The sequence below is a fragment of the Anguilla anguilla genome, chromosome 4 (genome assembly GCF_013347855.1).
Source record: "Anguilla anguilla isolate fAngAng1 chromosome 4, fAngAng1.pri, whole genome shotgun sequence".
NCBI lineage: Eukaryota > Metazoa > Chordata > Actinopteri > Anguilliformes > Anguillidae > Anguilla > Anguilla anguilla.
The window spans coordinates 7,754,975-7,773,177 of NC_049204.1; the positions used below are offsets into that span (position 1 = coordinate 7,754,975).

The window sequence follows — 18,203 nt, forward strand, 5'->3', positions numbered from 1 at the left end:
CATGTTACACCTCAGGGCGATTTATTCAAGCGTTATTGTGTGAAGAAGGACGTTTCAGAAGTCACACGACACCGACCAATCTACTGCCGCCCTTTATGACTGTCTGCACCGAGCACACTGGACAAGACCGATATTAAAAAAAGAATATCCTGCCGATGATTATAATACAATGGTATAGCAACAAAACACGTGGATTTGTATAGGTGGTTCACGTGCTGGGCATCCGAAGAGGAGTAAAGTACCGTGAGATAGGGAAGAGGGGAAGAGATAGGGATCTGTCGCCCTCCACTGTCTATAATATCACCCGACTGGCGGTGTCCAGCATTTACACACGCTCGTCACAATTCAGTAGAAAAGAAGGGGTGGATACGGAGGAGGTAGTTAGAGGGTTAGGGAAAGAGGGATAGGACGAAAGAGAGGCATATACAGCGAGAGGGGGTGAAGCTTAGCCTACGACTCACATGTGCGAGTAGTTAGTTGTGGGTTGTTTAGTGATGCGATTTTAGAAAGCCTTAGTTTGGATTCAAATCGTATTTTCATTTTGTTACAGTGGCGAGCTTTCAAGCTAGCAGGCTACTGTAGCTGGCTAATTCGGGAAGCACCGACTGCCGCTGCTAACCCGCCGGAAACTGAACAGATAAACTGAAGATTAGGCACAATCTCGTCAAATTAATTATTGAGACATTTTATTTATAAATTGTCAGCAAGTTTTACAATTTAACGCAAACGAGTGTTTTAAAACCTCGTGGCCGTACACTAATTAATCAAACAAAAACATCGCCGAAGTGCAGAGACGGAGAGTGACAAGGACGAGAGTGAGAGAGAAAGGGGAGGAGAATTGACATTAAAGCAACGCAACGAGGAAACAGAAGACACAGGCGCCTTCATTTTACGCTTTTCAATAATAGCCAGCTAGCTGGTAAGCTAATACTATGCATTAAAACAACTCAACTCTGCAATACTGTCCTCAGCAAGGAATCTTCCTGGAACAGAGCTACACGGCGAGGACTACTGGAAAATGGGTGAGATTTGTTTGTTTTTTTAAAAGGAAAAATAAAAATGATAAAATAATGATTTTTAATTTTATTAACACCGTGTGAAATTAATCATGAGCAGGCCTCGCGGTCTCAGAGCAAATGGTGACCGTCAAGCTGGCTGGCTTGCTGGTAACCATTCAACATTATTTTTAATTATTATTATTATCACTGATATTAATAATATGATTATTACTGGCAATTATTACTAACATTACCAATAATCACCTTATGATATAACATGCACTTTACTATTAGTTTTAAATGAATTAAATTGTATTTATTGAATGCATCAGTTTTGCTGTGGAACAGTCATTCTCCATATCAGCAAGCTATTGTTTTTAAAAGAAAAATGACGACATGTTCACCTTTCACATTTGTAGACGTGCATTAATGCGTCCGTTTATTTCCTTTGTGATATTACTTACTCCCTTGTGGGTACGGCTTTCCATAGCTTGCATACTAAGATAAAAGTATATAATATTTTATTGAAATGGAATGTAACATTACATTTAAATGAGTTTTGACTTAATTTACAAACCTGGTTCTGTTTACATGTGCTTTTACTGTATAATTGATAGGCTATACTGCCGTAATATTAAGACCGTGAAACTTTGAGTAAGGGCTCCATAGTTGGAAATTCGGTTTATTAATTCGACATGACTCTCATGCAAGTTTGGACATAGGCTAGTAGTTGTGGTTTGTAAAACCAAAATTAATAATAAAATGTTCTTTTGAAACTGTCATCCTGGCCATGAGGAAATCAAAAATTTTTAGTAGCTTATATTACATATGGGCTTTTGGGGAACAATTATGGAACAAGTTCCTAATATTTCCTTTGCATATGATGAAAGATTGATTTTTATCAATTCTAATGAGTTCTTAGTAATTATGGCCATACTTGATCAGATGAACACAAGTTGTGCTCATTTGGGTCTGAAAAACTGCAGGAGCACTACAATCGGTCTGAATCAACTGACTCCTCCCTTCTATTATGTGTGTGCGTGTGTGCATGGTTGTGTGTGCGTATGCATGCCTGCATGCATACGTGTGTGTGCGTGTCAACGTGTATGTTCATGCGTACGTGTGTGTGTGCGTGCGCGTGCATGCGTACGTGCGTGTGTGCGTGTCCACGTGTATGTGCATGCGTACGTGTGTGTGCGTGCGTGCGTGCGTGTGTGTGTATGCACGCACGCGCATGTGTGTGTGTGTGTGTGCGTGCATGTGTGTGTGCGTGTGCATTTTCCAGGCTCGGAGCCGCCCTCGCCCCCGCAGGTGGTGGAGGAGGGAGGGGAGGAGGAGGAGGAGGAGCTGAGCGGGGGAGAGGAGGTGGACTCCAGGGCGGTCCCCGGCCGCGGCTCCCTGCTCACCAGGAGGGGGATCACCCTGCGCGTGCTGCTCAAAGACGGCCTGGTGGAGCCCGGCGACGGGGTGCTGTCCATACACTACCTGGTACAGCCGTCCTTCTCTGTCCTTCTCCCTCTGTCTATCCCTACACCTCCCTCTGTGCCTCTCTCCATCTCCCTCTGTCCATCCCTCCATCTCCCTCTGCCCTTCTCTCCATCTCCCTCTGTCCTTCTCTCTCCATATCCCTCTGTGCCTCTCTCCATCTCCCTCTGTCCTTCTCTGTCCATCTCCCTCTATCTATCCCTCCACCTCCCTCTGTGCCTCTCTCCATCTCCCTCTGTCCATCCCTCCATCTCCCTCTATCTATCCCTCCATCTCCCTCTGTCTCTCCCTCCATCTCCCTCTGTCCCTCTCTCCATCTCCCTCTGTCCTTCTCTGTCCTTCTCCCTCTATCTATCCCTCCATCTCCCTCTGTCCTTCTCCCTCTATCTATCGGCCATCTCCCTCTGTCCCTCTTTCCATCTCCCTCTATCTATCCCTCCATCTCCCTCTGTCCTTCTCTTTCCATCTCCCTCCGTTCTTCTCTTTCCATCTGCCTCTGTCTGGGTGTCCCTCTCTCATCCCTCTCTAACTCTCCCTGTGTCCCTCTCTGTCTCCCTCTGTCCCTTTCTCCATCTCTATCTATCCATCCATCTCCCTCTGTGTGTCCCTCTCTTCATCCCTCTCTATGTATCCCTCTGTCCCTCTCTCCTTCTATCTATCCATCCATATCCCTCTATCTGTCCCTCTCTGCATCCCACTCTCTCTCCCTCTGTCCTCTCTCCCCAACTCCCTCTTTCTCTCCCTCAGTCTCCCTCTATCTGCCTCTCTCTCCATCTCCGTGTATCTCTCCTCTGTCCCTCTCTCCATCTCCCTATATCTCTCTCTCTCACTTGCCTTCTTCCATTCTGCTTTTATCTTTCCCTCCATCTCTCTTTCTCTCCCTCTGTTTCTCCCTATCTGTCTGTTCTTAAGTGATCCATTGCCTCTATACACTGTACTTCTCTACTCCACAGTGTCTTACCAACCCCGACTCAGTCACTGCACCTGTGTATTTGAGTGCTGTATTTACAGTACGTCCACAGCCACACATTCCCTTATTTGCACCAGGTACCAGATAATTTAACAGGAATTTAAAGCACTTAAAACAAGATTGAAAACACTTAAAACACTTAGATCCCAAGTATCCCAAGCAATGCCATTCATCAAACAGTACATCAGAGTTGTTATTTCTTTTTGCAGTTAGGAACACCTTCTCTCACATGCTCACTCAGTCGTCACATTAAGGCTCGACCTGCCTGCTTTGCTGTGCCGTTAATACCCCCCTCCTGCCCCTCCCTGCCCCACCCTCCTGCCCCTCCTACCCCACCCTCATGCCCCACCCTCTCGCCCCACCCTCCTGCCCCTCCTACCCCTCCCTGCCCCACCCTCCTGCCCCTCCTACCCCACCCTCATGCCCCACCCTCCTGCCCCTCCTGCCCCACCCTCCTGCCCCTCCTCCCCCACCCTCCTGCCCCTACTACCCCACCCTCCTACCCCACCCTCATGCCCCACCCTCTCGCCCCTCCTCCTCCACCCTCCTGCCCTCAGGGTAAGAAGTTTGTGGGGGACCTGCTGTGCGACGGGAAGATCCGCTGGGTGGAGACGGGGCAGATCTTCAACTCGCCCAGCGCCTGGGCCACGCACTGCAAGCGGCTGGTCAACCCCGCCAAGAAGTCTGGCTGCGGCTGGGCCTCCGTGCGCTACCGCGGGCAGAAGCTGGTGCAGTACAAGACCAGCTGGCTGCACAAGTACCAGCCCAGCGGAGAGATGGTGAGCAGGGGGGGGGGGGGGGGGGTGAGGGTGTCTGCGCCGCTCTCCTGAAAGCAAGCAATCAATCAATCAGTCAATCACTTAATCAATCCGCCAATCAACTCAATCAGTCGATCAATCAACCAATGACTTCATCAGTCAGCCCATCAGCCAATGATTTATCAACCAATCGCTCACTTAATCAATCAGCCAATCACTTAATAATCTGCCAGTCAACCAATCACTTAATCAAATCAGCCAATCAACCAATCAATTACTCAATCAGTCAGTCAACCACTTACTCAATCATCCAGTCAACCAATCACTAAGTCGATCAGCCAGTCTGCCAATCACTTATGCAATCATCCAGACAACCAATCGCTCAGTCGATCAACCAGTCAGCCAATCACTAACTTGATCAGCCAGTCAACCAATCACTAACTTGATCAGCCAGTCAACCAATCACTAAGTCGATCAGCCAGTCAGCCAATCACTTACGCAATCATCCAGTCAACCAATCGCTAACTCAATCATCCAGTCAACCAATCACTAAGTCAATCAATCAATCAACTAGTCACTTACTCAATCAGCCAGCCAAATAGTCACTTACTCAATCAGTCAACCAATCACTTGCTCAGTCACTCAGTCAATCTTTATTGTCCCTTATGGGCCAATAAAGATCGGCATGTTGCAATGTGCAGCCAAGTTTAAAAAAAAAAAAAAAATTAAATTTATAAACCTGTACATAAATCAATAGAAGACACACATGCTGTACAGAATGCCAGCCTACAAAAGTGTCTTCAGATCTCTCAAGATTTTTCCTTCTTGGTTCCTTCCAGGGAGGGAGGAGATGAGATGTGGTGATGGCGGATTTTAATGAGATTTTATTGATACGATAAGTCAAATACATGAGAGATATGGTGTGATGATTGCATTATGAAGCGTAGTGCAGTGAAGTCACAAGATTTAATCCCACTGTGGTCATTCTTGTGGAAGTCAAGTAGGGAGCCCAGATATGCAGGAGACCATGTCATACTGGGATAAAGAAGCATGAAATAAATAAACTGTCATCTTTAAAAGTGTTTAAAATAAAAAAGAAAGGGCAGTATACATGAGCTATTCCGAATGTACATTGGTCATTGATCGGTGTATTGACTTTTTTTTTTAACCTGGAGATTCCTGAAGGAAATGAGAATGGATGGAAGAAGAAAGCAAGGGGGAGGGGATGTGGGAGTGGGGGATGGAGCAGAGGAGGGAGGGAAGAAGGGAAGAAAGAGCACGAAGGAGAAGAGAGTAAAAGTTGGGAAAGTGCAGGTGAACATGCCTCGGCGTCGTACGCAGTCCTCTAACAGGAAGCTCTACCCCCCCCCGCCCCCCGCTGCTCTTCCCTCAGAGCCTGGCCAGTGAAGGCGAAGATGAGGAGATGGGAGAGGACGAAGAGGAAGAGAGGAAGGCCTCCGTGCAGACGGAGGACAGGAACAGGAAGGGCAAACCCGAGCAGCACGGTGAGAGCGCACAGGGGCGGGGCTCTTTCCTGATTGGTCGGGAAACGCTGATATTCATACCCAGAATGCCTCTGGGGCACCATTGTTTGGCTTTGTTTGTGAACACCCTCTCCTGCTGTCAGTGTGAAGGAGGGCACAAACTCTCCATGGCTGTGTCCGAAACAGCCTCCCAACTTCTGTGTCCTAAAAGTATGCACTGTCTTTTCATGCTTTTTAGTACACGATAGACAGGAGTGGGGACAGTTTTAACAGTGTGCCATAAAAAGTAAACAAACCACTTTCATTTACACGCAGTCCTCACAGGTATTAAAGTTTCCCGCAGATGGAATAACGCATCAAGCCGCACGTCATATTTGAGGGAACGAAGTGTTCATTAACTTTCTGAATGGAATGCTTCTGAAGATCCTTATTGGAAATGCAGAAATAAGTATTTCATCCCTGAATTAGTACACTCAATACTGCACTCGGTTTCCAGAAATACACTGAATTTTTGGAAATTCTGCATACTTGACTGAGTTTTTAGGGAGTATACTCAACTAGCATACTGAATAGTAGGCATGTGTGCTGATTTTTTTTTTGCCCTTTGGGGATATCCAAATCCCCTGGCTCTGCTTCAGGTATTCAGAGTCTGAAAATCAATACTTTAAACAGGAAAAATGACATGCAGGAACAGAGCCCTTATTCCCACCGCAGTCACCACAAACAAAACAAAAACCGAAAATGAAATACGACTGGTAGCTTAATAAACTTTGTTTGTAGAGCACCTTTCACGCGACATTTGCAGTCCAGAAGTGCTTAGCAAAAAAAAGAAAACAAATAATAAAAACTATACATTAATACTGTCAGCAGGACTCTAAAAGTGAAAGCACAATAAAATGAGAAATACTAGCACACGGTAAATGTAAATAACCATGAATCTTGTGAAATACGATTTCATGCCTACACCTTCAGATTAAAATTTGCAGTTTTTCCTCAGGTTCACGATGCGTGACATCACTATTTCCTGAGCAACTTCCTGGCCGTATTCCTGGTGTTTTAATGCAGGGAAACGGTAGGAATGGAGAAAGGTCAAAGAGGGACACACACGAGGCGAAAGAACGACAGGAAGATGAGACTGGCACATGACACGCTCCCCCGGGCACAGGGGATCTATGTCACTTCCTCTTTTGTCTCCGTGGAGAACTGCCATGTCCATTCTGCGCGTCTGCTAAAAACTGCAGAGCTGCAGTCAGCCCCACTGCGTCAGCGAAACTCTGAGGCGCTTGTGTGGCTTTGTGTCCTGGAAAGTTCCGGATACTGCGACAGACGACGGAGAAACGGCGTTCTGTTATTTTACGCTACTGCCGTTAGCAGGTGCTCTTACCCTGAGCGACCTACAGTTCAAACGCAAGTGCAAAGGTCAGGGGTCAAAGTGCAGAACTTCCCCAGGCAGGGGAAAGGATGTTTTAATATCAAACAGTGTTACTACTTTTGTTACTTTGAACACTTTTCCTTTTGTGTTACAAATATACAATTTATATGTTACAAAGAGAGACTTTTTAAAACACACTGTGCTGAAAGTAGCACAGAATGTGTTGTTCTTAACTAGACATGGAGGTGTGCTTAAAAAATGACACATTTATATGTTGTTTTTAACACCTCTGTTCTGAGAGTATAGTCAGTCCGAAGAGACAGAGACACCAAGTGCAAGGGTAGCCTCAAATTAACATCCTTTCAACTACCCTACACTAATGGGAACAAAACAACCCTAAATGAGCATTAAACTACAGTGTAAGAACAAAGAGCAAAGAACCACAGCCTCTGAAAACATAAACTTGCTCATAATCACACGTTAGCGTAGCTATTTATGTTTATGTAATACACCTGCCAAATTGTTTAAGGGAAAAAAGTAAGATTAGTTTTAGGCAAGCTTACTGGAGGCTTGTTGGAGGAACAAACATGTTAAAAGGTTTCACAATTAATAATAATTAGAGTTGAGCGCTCTTTTAAAGGCATCAAGACCTGCCAATGTTGAAGCCAAGTGCACAAAAGTTTCCAGAAACCGAATTCCTGGAAAACTGTCTTGTCGCCATGGGAACATTTTGTAAAATCATTTTTGGAGTACTTAGTAGTTAGCAGTATCCTGACACATCGGAGCTATAGTGAAGGTGGATAGACGGTAGGTAAAGTGCAGGTTTGACCATGAAGACCGTGAAAAGCGGGACTTAAGAGGCCGATCCTGAATGCGGGCCGGACTGGTTTTCGTTTCCCCCTGAAAGGGAAGGGTGGACAGTGACGTGTCGTTGTGTTGTAAATCACGCTGTGTTGCGTGTGAATGACGTGACGTGTTGTATGTTGCAGAGATCAGTGTGGTCCAGAGGAGAGGGGACAGAGACAGAGTGCCCGTGAGGTACTGCACTCTGGGTACCAGGGATTCTGCACGGTCAGTGTTACGCGTGTGGGGAGCAGGAACCTCACTCCCTCATAGTGTAGGGAGGTGGAACATCACTCACTCAGTGTGGGGAGAACATTACTAGCTCATAGAATGGGGAAGGGGAACATCACTCGCTCATAGTGTGGGGAGGTGGAACATCACTCGCTCATAGTGTGGGGAGGTGGAACATCACTCATTCATAGTGTGGGGAAGGGGAACATCATTCACTTATAGTGTGGGGAGAACATTACTAGCTCATAGAATGGGGAAGGGGAACATCACTCACTCATAGTGTGGGGAGGTGGAACATCACTCGCTCATAGTGTGGGGAGGTGGAACATCACTCATTCATAGTGTGGGGAAGGGGAACATCATTCACTTATAGTGTGGGGAGAACATTACTAGCTCATAGAATGGGGAAGGGGAACATCACTCACTCATAGTGTGGGGAGGTGGAACATCACTCATTCATAGTGTTGGGAGGTGGAACACAGTGTCACGTGTTTGGGGAAAACATCACTCATTCAGTGTGGGGAGGTGGAACATCACTCACTCATAGTGTTGGGAGGTGGAACACAGTGTCACGTGTTTGGGGAAAACATCACTCACTCATAGTGTTGGGGAGGTGGAACATCACTCACTCATAGTGTGGGGAGGTGGAACATCACTCACTCATAGTGTTGGGGAGGTGGAACATCACTCGCTCATAGTTTCATGCGTGTGAGGAGGTGGAAGAACATGACTCACACAGAGCAGCGCAGCCTCAGAAAAGCTCATTTGTGTGTCATCATCTCTGTTCTCTGCTTTGAATTCCGCCATTTTAAACCGACGATGAACTTTGCCGCCGTGTGTATTGAGGCGCTAACGCTAACGGCGCTGTTCCCCCCCTCAGGGACCCGCACACCCTGGTGGAGCTGTCCGCCTTTTCCGCCATTAACAGGTTCCAGCCTTTCAACGTGGCCGTGTCCAGCAACGTGCTGCTGCTGATGGTGAGCGGGGTGGGGGGGGTGGGGGTGTTAAACAGGAAAAACGGGGATGTTTCTAGTACGGCCCCTGTGCTATAAGGGTAATAAGGGAGCTCTATGGAACCACTGTGTGATAACTGATAAGACTCTTTTCTTTTCTGTTTCTCCTACCCCCTCCAACTCTCCCTCGGTCTCCCTCACTTTCTCTGCCCTCTTTCCCTTTCCCCCTCTCTCTCTCGTTCATTTCCTTCTTTCTACTCACTCTCCCGCCTCCTTTCTCCACCTGTTCTCTCTTTCCCCCATCTCTCCGTTGTTCGTGTATTTCCTTATTTCTATATCTCCTTCCCTACCCCCCCCCCCTCTCTCTCTCCCCCCCCCCCCCCCTCAGGATTTCCACTGCCACTTGACCAGCAGTGAGGTGGTGGGATATCTGGGGGGACGCTGGGACACAAACACACAGTGTGAGTGCCAAACCCAGGTAGTGCTCAGGGAGAGCGGTGCATGTGTGCAGACAGTGATCAGAGAAGAGAAAGAGCATGTCGTGCATTTGCAGCTCCATCTCATGTTTTGCTTAGACAGTGGGCTGTTGTTTTGGTCCTACTCAGGGTACTAAGTGCATTGATAGCCTGATATTTATCACTGTAATCCAAATGCGTGTTTCTTTTCCCGCCTTTCTTCCAGTGCTGACGGTTCTGCGGGCTTTCCCGTGTCGCACACGATTGGCCGACAGAGATTCGGCCCCCGCTGTAGAGGAGGAGGTAAACCAATCAGTCACCAGCTTCACCTGTCAGCCGTACGGTGAAGCTCATTAGGCTGACTCTCTGAGCCCAGATACACCTCCTCAGTTTCTGTGTACACTAAATGGCCAAAAGTACGTGGACACCTGACATCCAACATCTCATGCAAAATGTTGGGCAATCATATGGAGCTGGTCCACCCTTTGCTGCTATAACAACCTCCACTCTTCTGGGAAGGCTTTATCCTGGATGTTGGAGCGTTGCTGCAGGGATTTTCTTCCATTCAGTCAGAAGAGCATTAGTGACGTTGGGCTCTGATTGGGCGATTACGCCTGGCTTGCAGTTGGCTCTCACATGGATCCCAAAGGCGTTGGATAGGGTTGAGGTCAAGGCTCTGTGCAGACCATTCAAATTCTTCCACACAGTTCCCTACAAAACCATTTCTATATGGACCTCGCTGTGTGCCTAGGGGCATTGTCATGCTGAAACAAGAAAGGGCCTTCCCCAAACTGTTGGGGAAGCACAAAATCATCTAGAATGTGATGTAGCCGTAGCATTCAGATTTGCCATCACTGGAACTAAGGGGCCTAGCCCAAACCATAAAAAAACAGTCCCAGACCAAGGGTGTCCAGATACCTTTGGTCATATAGCGTATATGCTGATCAATCACTGCCTGACCGAGTAATTTTTCTCTCACGTACGCGTGGGTCCAGTTGGAGCCAAAAATTCAAACTCAATTCTCAGCATTAGCGAACACTTGCCAGTCATTTTCAGTTTAAAGCAATTTCACAAATAGGTATCCTTTCCCTCTAGAGATAATGTCTGTGGTAGAGACTAATCAGACACTAGCAAACCCCCTGTGACCCCGTGACAGTGCGTTGAGATTTGCCTGAGTACTGACAACTCCGATGTAGGTATAAAAATGTTATATGTCAGGAGGGGGTGTGATTGGTGGAGTATTGCTGTGCTGGGAAACCCAGAATGGGAGGAGCTATGACCCGATAACTTATAATGTGGGCCAATTGTTTTGTTTTGTTGAGGAGAGCAAATGGTTTTAATTGGTTCTAATAATTCAGTGACTGACAGCTAGCTGTAACTTCACTCAAAAACCTCACTCTTATCTCTTGCCGGTGTGATGACTTCACAGATCTGCCAGAACCTGTTCATGCGGGGGCTCTCATTGGTCGGTTGGTACCACAGCCACCCCCGAGGCCCTGCCCTGCCGTCCCTGCAGGACATCGACTCCCAGATGGACCATCAGCTGCGTCTCCAGGGCAGCAACAACGGCTTCCAGCCCTGCCTGGGCATCATCTGCGGTCAGTGCGCCCAAAAAACAAAATGGCCGCACATGATAATTATCATGCGCTAAACCCGGCGATCTTCATTCCTGACCCTATCTCTCCATTTTTGCATTTTTAAGGCCCCTATTACCACGGCAACCAGGGCGTGGCTTCGACCATAACGCCTTTCTGGGTGGTCCCGCCCCCAGAGGTGAGCTACAGAGGGATCCTGACGCCAGACCGTAAACGACAGCCTTGCGCGTTCACAACACGTTTTTTTTTACGCGTTCAGTCTTCTTAACGCGCTCTTACACGTCCACTCTTCTTCTCCTTCAGCAACGGCCCAACGACTACGGCATTCCTGTAGCGGTGGAGGTGACCTACGTTCAGGACAACTTCCTCACCAGCGATGTGCTCAACGAGATGGTACCGTCCGCCCTCCATCACCGTCATAAACCCTGAACACCACGTTCTGGCTCTTCTCTTTCATTTTTGCTGTCGTGACAACGGCTTTCACTGTCAAAGACGTGTTCAGTCCCTTGCGGTTGGCGATTTCCCATCGGTTGCCCAGTTTCAGCACCTTCAAGCTGTGATTGGATTGGCTGTTGGGGTGACTGTGCCCATCTGTGATTGGCTGCAGATGCTGCTGGTGGAGTTCTACAGGGGTGCCCCAGACCTGGTTCAGTTCGGTCAGCTGTGGAGCCCCGACACCACTTTGCTGGACAAAATAAAGGTCTGCGTCCTCCCGTGTTACCCAGTGACCCGCGTACCCCATGCTGAGTTACCTGGATGACTACGCTGAGTAAAACCCGGAACAGCCCTTTTGAAATTCAGTCCGTGTTCCACTTTTTGGGAGGGTTCCGGGTTTTACTCGGCGCAGTTATCCAGGTAACTCGGTAACCCTGCTTCCTGATACAGGCCCCACGGGTGGGAAATTCCAGTGTGTACACAGGCTTTCAGTGTCACCAATTACTGCTGGCCAAATGAGCTAATTATCTCAATACATTACATTACATTACATTACATTCATTTAGCAGACGCTTTTATCCAAAGCGACGTACAAAAAGTGCATTTTCATGATCGTAGACAACTGCTGAACACGGGTTCAGTAAGGTACAATTACTTATTTTGTAAAGCTATTTCTAGCCGAGAACAAATACACTTATGCTGGTTTAAGTGTACATTTGACCACAATAAGGCTGTTTCATGTTGGGACACACAGTCAGTCTTCAGATGTCATTCATGAACTTATCAAGAAATGTAGCTAAAAATATCAATTACTAAACGATTGGGCTGATGAAATATTTAAGAGAAGTTAAACAGACAGGCCCCTCCCGCCTCCTTGCCCACCACTGATGCGTAAACGGCCATTACACACCGAAGTGCAGCGAGCGTCAGTGTGATAGCGGCTATTCACTTCCAGCCATTAGGAGCGGATTACCCTCCGTTCTTTTAATCCAATCCGAACCAAGAAATACTCAATAGAGTGCAGATCTTTTTACAAGTGCAGTCACTGAAATGATTTGATCTACGCACCCACTACGTGGAACTGAAATGGCTGAAATAACTAATTGAATGTTGCATTGCAAATTAAAGTGTGCATTAAAAGTGGAAGGAGCTGTTTACAGAATAAAAGCTTGGCCGTTGCTCGGTCACACGTCTGTGTTGCTGTACGGCTCGTCAGTGTGCGTTTGTGCCTTACCTGTCAATCACCTGTCAATCCCAGGGTTCCCTGAGTGGCCACGCCCCCAAGGACCAGGCCTACTCCCAGATCCTGGAGCACGTGTACAGCCAGCTGAGCAACGCGCATTGAGGAAGAGGAGGAGGAGGAGGAGGGGAGGTGGTGTGTTTCACTTCCGGAACTCGGGGCCCAGATCTTCTCCCGCCCCCACCTGTGGGCGCTTCCGTCCGGAGCCCCACCCGTGCACGACGGGACGGGAACGCCGAAATTCCCTGTGACCGCAGACACACTGTGAACTGAGCGTGCTCCTATCCCACAGCGCAGTGTGTGTGTGTAAGTGTGTGTGAGGGAGTGTACGGTACCCCTGTACTTGTGTATGTGTTGTGCGTGTAGGATACCCCTATACTCGTGTGTGTGTGTGTAGAGTACCCCTATACTTGTGTGTGTATGTGTGTAGAGTACCCCTATACTTGTGTGTGTATGTAGTGTGTGTAGGATACCTCTCTTCTCATGAGTATGTTGAGCGTATGTAGGGTACCCCTATACTTGTATGTGTGTGTATGTAGGTTACCCCTATATTCCTGTGGGTGTGTGTGTGTTTTGTATGTAGGGTACCTCTCTTCTCGTGTGTGTGTATGTAGGGTACCCCTATACTTGTATGTGTGTGTGTGTATGTAGATTACCCCTATATTCCTCTGGGTGTGTGTGTTGTGTATGTAGGGTACCCCTGTACTTGTCTGTGTGTGTACATAGGGTACCCCTATACTTGTGTGTGTGTAGGTTACCCCCTACATTCCTGTGGGTGTGTGTGCGCGTTGTATGTGTATGTAGGGTACTCCTGTACTTGTGTGTGTGTGTGTGTGTGTACGTAGAGTGCCCCTCTACTCGGTCTGTATCACTGACAGTGTTTCTGCAGCACGTCTGGTCCGTAGCCGCGGGCGCTTCCTCGCGTTGAGTAGTCGTTAACGGAGTGTCGGGGTCTCGTTTCATTGGAGGCCCGACAGCCAATCACAGAGTTAACCCCGCCCACACGGCAAATCTTCCCGTTTGTCTTTGGCACTCGAATCTTCCTTCCGGGTGCAGTCTGTCTGTGGTAATGTCTTAATTTAAACAAAATATATATATATATATATATGAGAACAATGCCTTCATCTACTGGATACCTTTAAAAGTTAATACACACTGGAACCCTCCCCCTGCCGTGTCTGACGTGTTTTTCACACACACACACACACACGTACGTACGCACGCACACACACCCGCACACACACAGTAATTGATTGTAATGGAAATGGTCCATCATGGGGCGCTCAAAGGATTTTTTTTTTAAAGATTACCGCGAGGGTCCAATAAATCTCATCTTTTCATTTGTCAGGCGGCTCATATTCACGCGAGTGGCTGTAGGGACAGGGGAGCAGGGCATGCTGGGTAATCCCTCACGCCGATTCTGCACACTCGTAGAATAAATTCAATAGCACGACCACAGCATTAATTACCGTCCTGTATGAGTGACGTTTAAACAGGTACGGGGCTAACGTATCTTCAGCTTCACGGAAGTGGAGTTCTCCAAGCTAGCACAGCTGCAGGGCGGTGCCCGCAGCAGAACCATTTATCTTAGACACGGCCCAAGGACCATTACATTACATTACAGGACCAAGATGCTACTACCAGATTTTCACCCGTTTTTATAAACAAAAAGAGCAGGTCTGCACATCTCTGGAGCGACCTGCTCCCCCCATTAACCTGAGACCTGTGCGAGTTCCGGCTTTAAATAGTGCGATACATTATCTCCCGTCTCCTGGGGTCCCAGTATCCTCACGGAGGGCAGACAGCGTTTCGGCAGGAACGCGCAGAGGCTGTAAACTCCCAGAGTCACGACTGACGGTTTTTGTGTCTCTCGGTTTTATAACCACATTTTTTGTCGTCGTTATAAACCATATTTTCTTAATGTCTCTCTTCAATGAAAATATTTTTGTCGCAATATTTTCTTGACATATACTGCATTTCCGTGCCGCTTCAGGGGTTGGGTAATGCGAATAACAGGATAGTCGGGTCCTACGTTGATTCCCCTTTAAAACACATAAAACGCGTCCTGCCCCCAACAGCGGACCGGAATACAGTCTGTCATCTAGGCCCAGTTAAACCGGACCGAGCACGTTTTCCATGTCCTACCGCATTAAAATGCAGCCCCGCGCATTTTCAGTGTTTTACTGAGACCGGTATAAACGCCTTGGAATTGTTCTAACGAAAAAAAATCTCTCTTAAAATTCTCCCGTGACCCCAGTCAATTCTCACGGCGTACACCAGTGGAACCCGACCCACAATCACAGTTTTAAAGTTTATTACGGTAGCTTGGTAACTGCTGTAATAAGCTTTGGCTGCACTGTCAGGATTTTAGTAAGTAAAGTAAATTGCACTCATTCAGAGGGAGAAGTACAATCACACATCACAAACCAAATCAGTCAGTTCCCTTACAATGAGACAGAGCCACAGTCTCGGCCACACAACTCTTTTTTCATTCATATTTATTTAAAGACGGAAAAACGGACATGATGCTCTTTAACACAAGTACAGGAATCACAAAAAGTATGTTAACAGAATAATGCTACTCAATTTTTTTATATCAGCTCCTGGACTCGCCCGGACAGTATAGCAATAAAGCGTTTTTAACAATTACCTGGAGTACAAAGCAATAGGCAGGGTAGGACACATATATAAAAGGCATTTCTGTCATGATTTTTGTATATTAAAAATACTACAAAGTAGCAGAACGGTGTTTTAATTATATCAAAAAGGTCCCGTAGGTAGTCTGATGAAACAGGACAGTAATGCACCCTTATTTTTTATCTGTAGTGCGATTAAAAGGCACATGCAAGCAAGTCTGTGCAGAGCAAGTCTTCAGGCCCGTTCATCAACCTAATTACCCAGAGCAGTTAGCTTTAGCACTGCGTGGCCTTTAACCTTTTCCAGTCCTTCCTAAGCTTCATGGCAATGCTGAGACACCCATTATAATTTTCACTTTATATATATATTTTTTTTAACTTGTTTTTTTATTTTTTAAAAATACGTTAGCCTGTTAGCATATTCCCTTTGATGCAGGGCTTTGGTTGTTCAGTTCCTGCGCACCAGGACACTTGACACATGCACACAAACACACGCATGCACACATGCACGCACACACAAACAGGTACACGCATGCGCACACGCACACACACACCCATTCACAAACATGCACACGCACACACAGACAGAGACATAAAGAAACACACACTAACATGGGTGTATTATACAGGTATAAAAGTATGTAAACGTCTTTATGGCTAACATTGAGAATGAGGTTTTTTTTTTGGGGGGGGGGGGGTGCAGTATGGTGGGAGAGGCCTCTGAGGGTACTAACTGGACGCCTGGAAAAATGGGGGGGGGGGGGGGCGGCGTGTTAAACAGAACAGTGTACAGATGGCCCACAGGCACAGCTCACACCAGCACACAGGTAAATATCCAAAGCTGTTTGAGTGAAACAAGATCATTGCTCTAATGACACCAGCCTGTTTCAACAGGAACTCTTCCCTCTCACACACACACACACACACACACAGAGACACGCCAGCGCACGTGCACACACACGCACACATACACAGACACGCACGTGCGCACACACACACAAGCCAGTGCACGTGCACACACACGCACATAGATGCAAGCATGTGTGCAGTCGTGCGCATACACACACACACACACACACACACACACACACACAGAGACAAAGAAATCCAAAGACAAGGACAGAGAGACAAAGCACAGACATGCATGCTTAGAGTCAGCCAATCACGTCCACAACACTCACCTACACTTTACCTTACATTTGTATCTGAGTAAGCCTGCAGGTACATACAGATTCTCTGGACCACAGGCTCAGGATTGTGGGTGTTTATTAACTGTACTGAAATGAGCACCATGGGGGGGGGCGGGGTTCCCCAAAACTGTCCCACCATAGGGAGGGAGGGTAGACAGAGGGATGTGGGAGAAGCTTAAATTAAACATTTGGAGTGTAGTGCTTCCATTAGGACTAGTGTTCTACAGGCTTAGTGTTATCAAGGGGAGGGGGGCGGAGTCTGCTGCTGTGCTGCTAGACAGCCAATCAGCATCGGGATGGATCATTTTCAGCGAAGGTCCAAAGGTGCAGTTTTAACAGGTTATGACACGTCTGGAACAAAACAATGCAGGGAAAAAAAAAAAATACTAAAACAAAAAACGGAAACAACGGAAATACTAACAGACCAAAGGCCCTGTCCTGAGGTGTGGTCTCTAAAGGGGACACTGTTGGCGGGACAGACGCACCGACTTGGGGGTCACAGCCACGATTCTAAAGGCATTTATAATGTTCGGAGGACCGTCACTGTCACGTCCCGACCAGCAGGTGGCAGCAGAAGGCAAAGGATCGAAACGGGACAGAAATCTGGGTGTTTCGATTCGCCTGCACAGCGTGCATCAGAAACCGACACCCGTGGTAGAGAGAGCCACTTCAAAGCAGGTGCTAATGCATCTTTTTTTTCTTTTTCTTCACCTGTTCCGCTAAGACGTCTGGATATGCAGAGGTTTCAAGGCTCTTCGGACGTTAAAAGGTCCTTGAGCAGGCATGAGATCACACCTATGTGTGGCCCTGAACACTGAGACTGGGACAGAAGTCAGTCAGTGGTGCACATTAAATGTCAAAACGGCAGATTTTTCCATCTGGGGCCTCCACAAAGCCAAAAGGAAAAAAAAAAAAAAAACGGATGAAATTAGTCTGTTGGTGATGTTCGAGTGACAGTCCTCCTCACCGTTTCCAAGACAGAATGAGAACCCCCCGCCCCGCCCCCCCCCCCCCCCCCCCCCCCACCCCCCCCCCGCCCCCCCCCAGTGCTGTGGGGCTCTTCCCGAAGCCAGGCTGCCACAGCACTGATCAGTCGCAGGCGAAAAAAACAAAATGGCTGAAGGTGCAGGTGAGGATGAACGTGACTTTGGTATCCTCCCTCCCTCCCTCCCTCCCCTTCCATCCCTCTTTCTCCCCCTCTCACCCATTCCCTCTCGCCCCTTCTCACCCCTCCCTCTCTCTTTAGTGGGACAGGGGGACCACCACCTCCACGTAGTTGAGCGGGAAGAAGCCCGAGCGTCCGTGGAGCGCGCCCTCGTACCAGTTCTCGTCGATCTGGCTGGTCAGCGTGATGATGTCGCCCTCGCGGAAGCCCAGCTCGCCCTCGTTCTCCGGGTCGAAGTCGTATAGCGCCTTGCAGCAGGGCTGCTCCGATACTGAGGGGGGGGGGAGATGAGAAACAGGTGAGGAGGGGGGGGGGGGGAGAAAGGGATGAGGAGGAAAAACAAGCCAATAAGAATTAGAACGCCGAAGATTACTGGCAATTTAGCACCTCGGA

At 47.7% G+C, this 18,203-nt stretch overlaps 2 protein-coding genes across 2 annotated transcripts in view; one reads left to right on the top strand and one right to left on the bottom strand.

The window, feature by feature from the left end:
• The first annotated feature begins 347 nt into the window (after positions 1-347).
• Positions 348-13,422, top strand: mpnd (MPN domain containing). Its single transcript, XM_035416365.1, has 13 exons — positions 348-1,022; positions 2,284-2,486; positions 4,011-4,232; positions 5,605-5,716; positions 8,057-8,138; positions 9,022-9,118; positions 9,483-9,555; positions 9,776-9,852; positions 10,979-11,147; positions 11,252-11,322; positions 11,448-11,537; positions 11,752-11,844; positions 12,838-13,422. Exons 1-13 carry the CDS (start codon positions 1,019-1,021, stop codon positions 12,922-12,924), a joined length of 1,380 nt encoding a protein of 459 aa, XP_035272256.1. The 5' UTR covers positions 348-1,018; the 3' UTR covers positions 12,925-13,422.
• Positions 13,423-17,850: 4,428 nt separating this feature from the next.
• sh3gl1b (SH3-domain GRB2-like 1b) overlaps positions 17,851-18,203 on the bottom strand; it is a 27,710-nt gene continuing 27,357 nt past the window's right edge. The window contains exon 9 of the mRNA XM_035416139.1: positions 17,851-18,081. Within this exon, the coding sequence (XP_035272030.1) occupies positions 17,888-18,081 (194 nt within the window). The 3' untranslated portion in view covers positions 17,851-17,887. The remainder of the gene's footprint in view (positions 18,082-18,203) is intronic.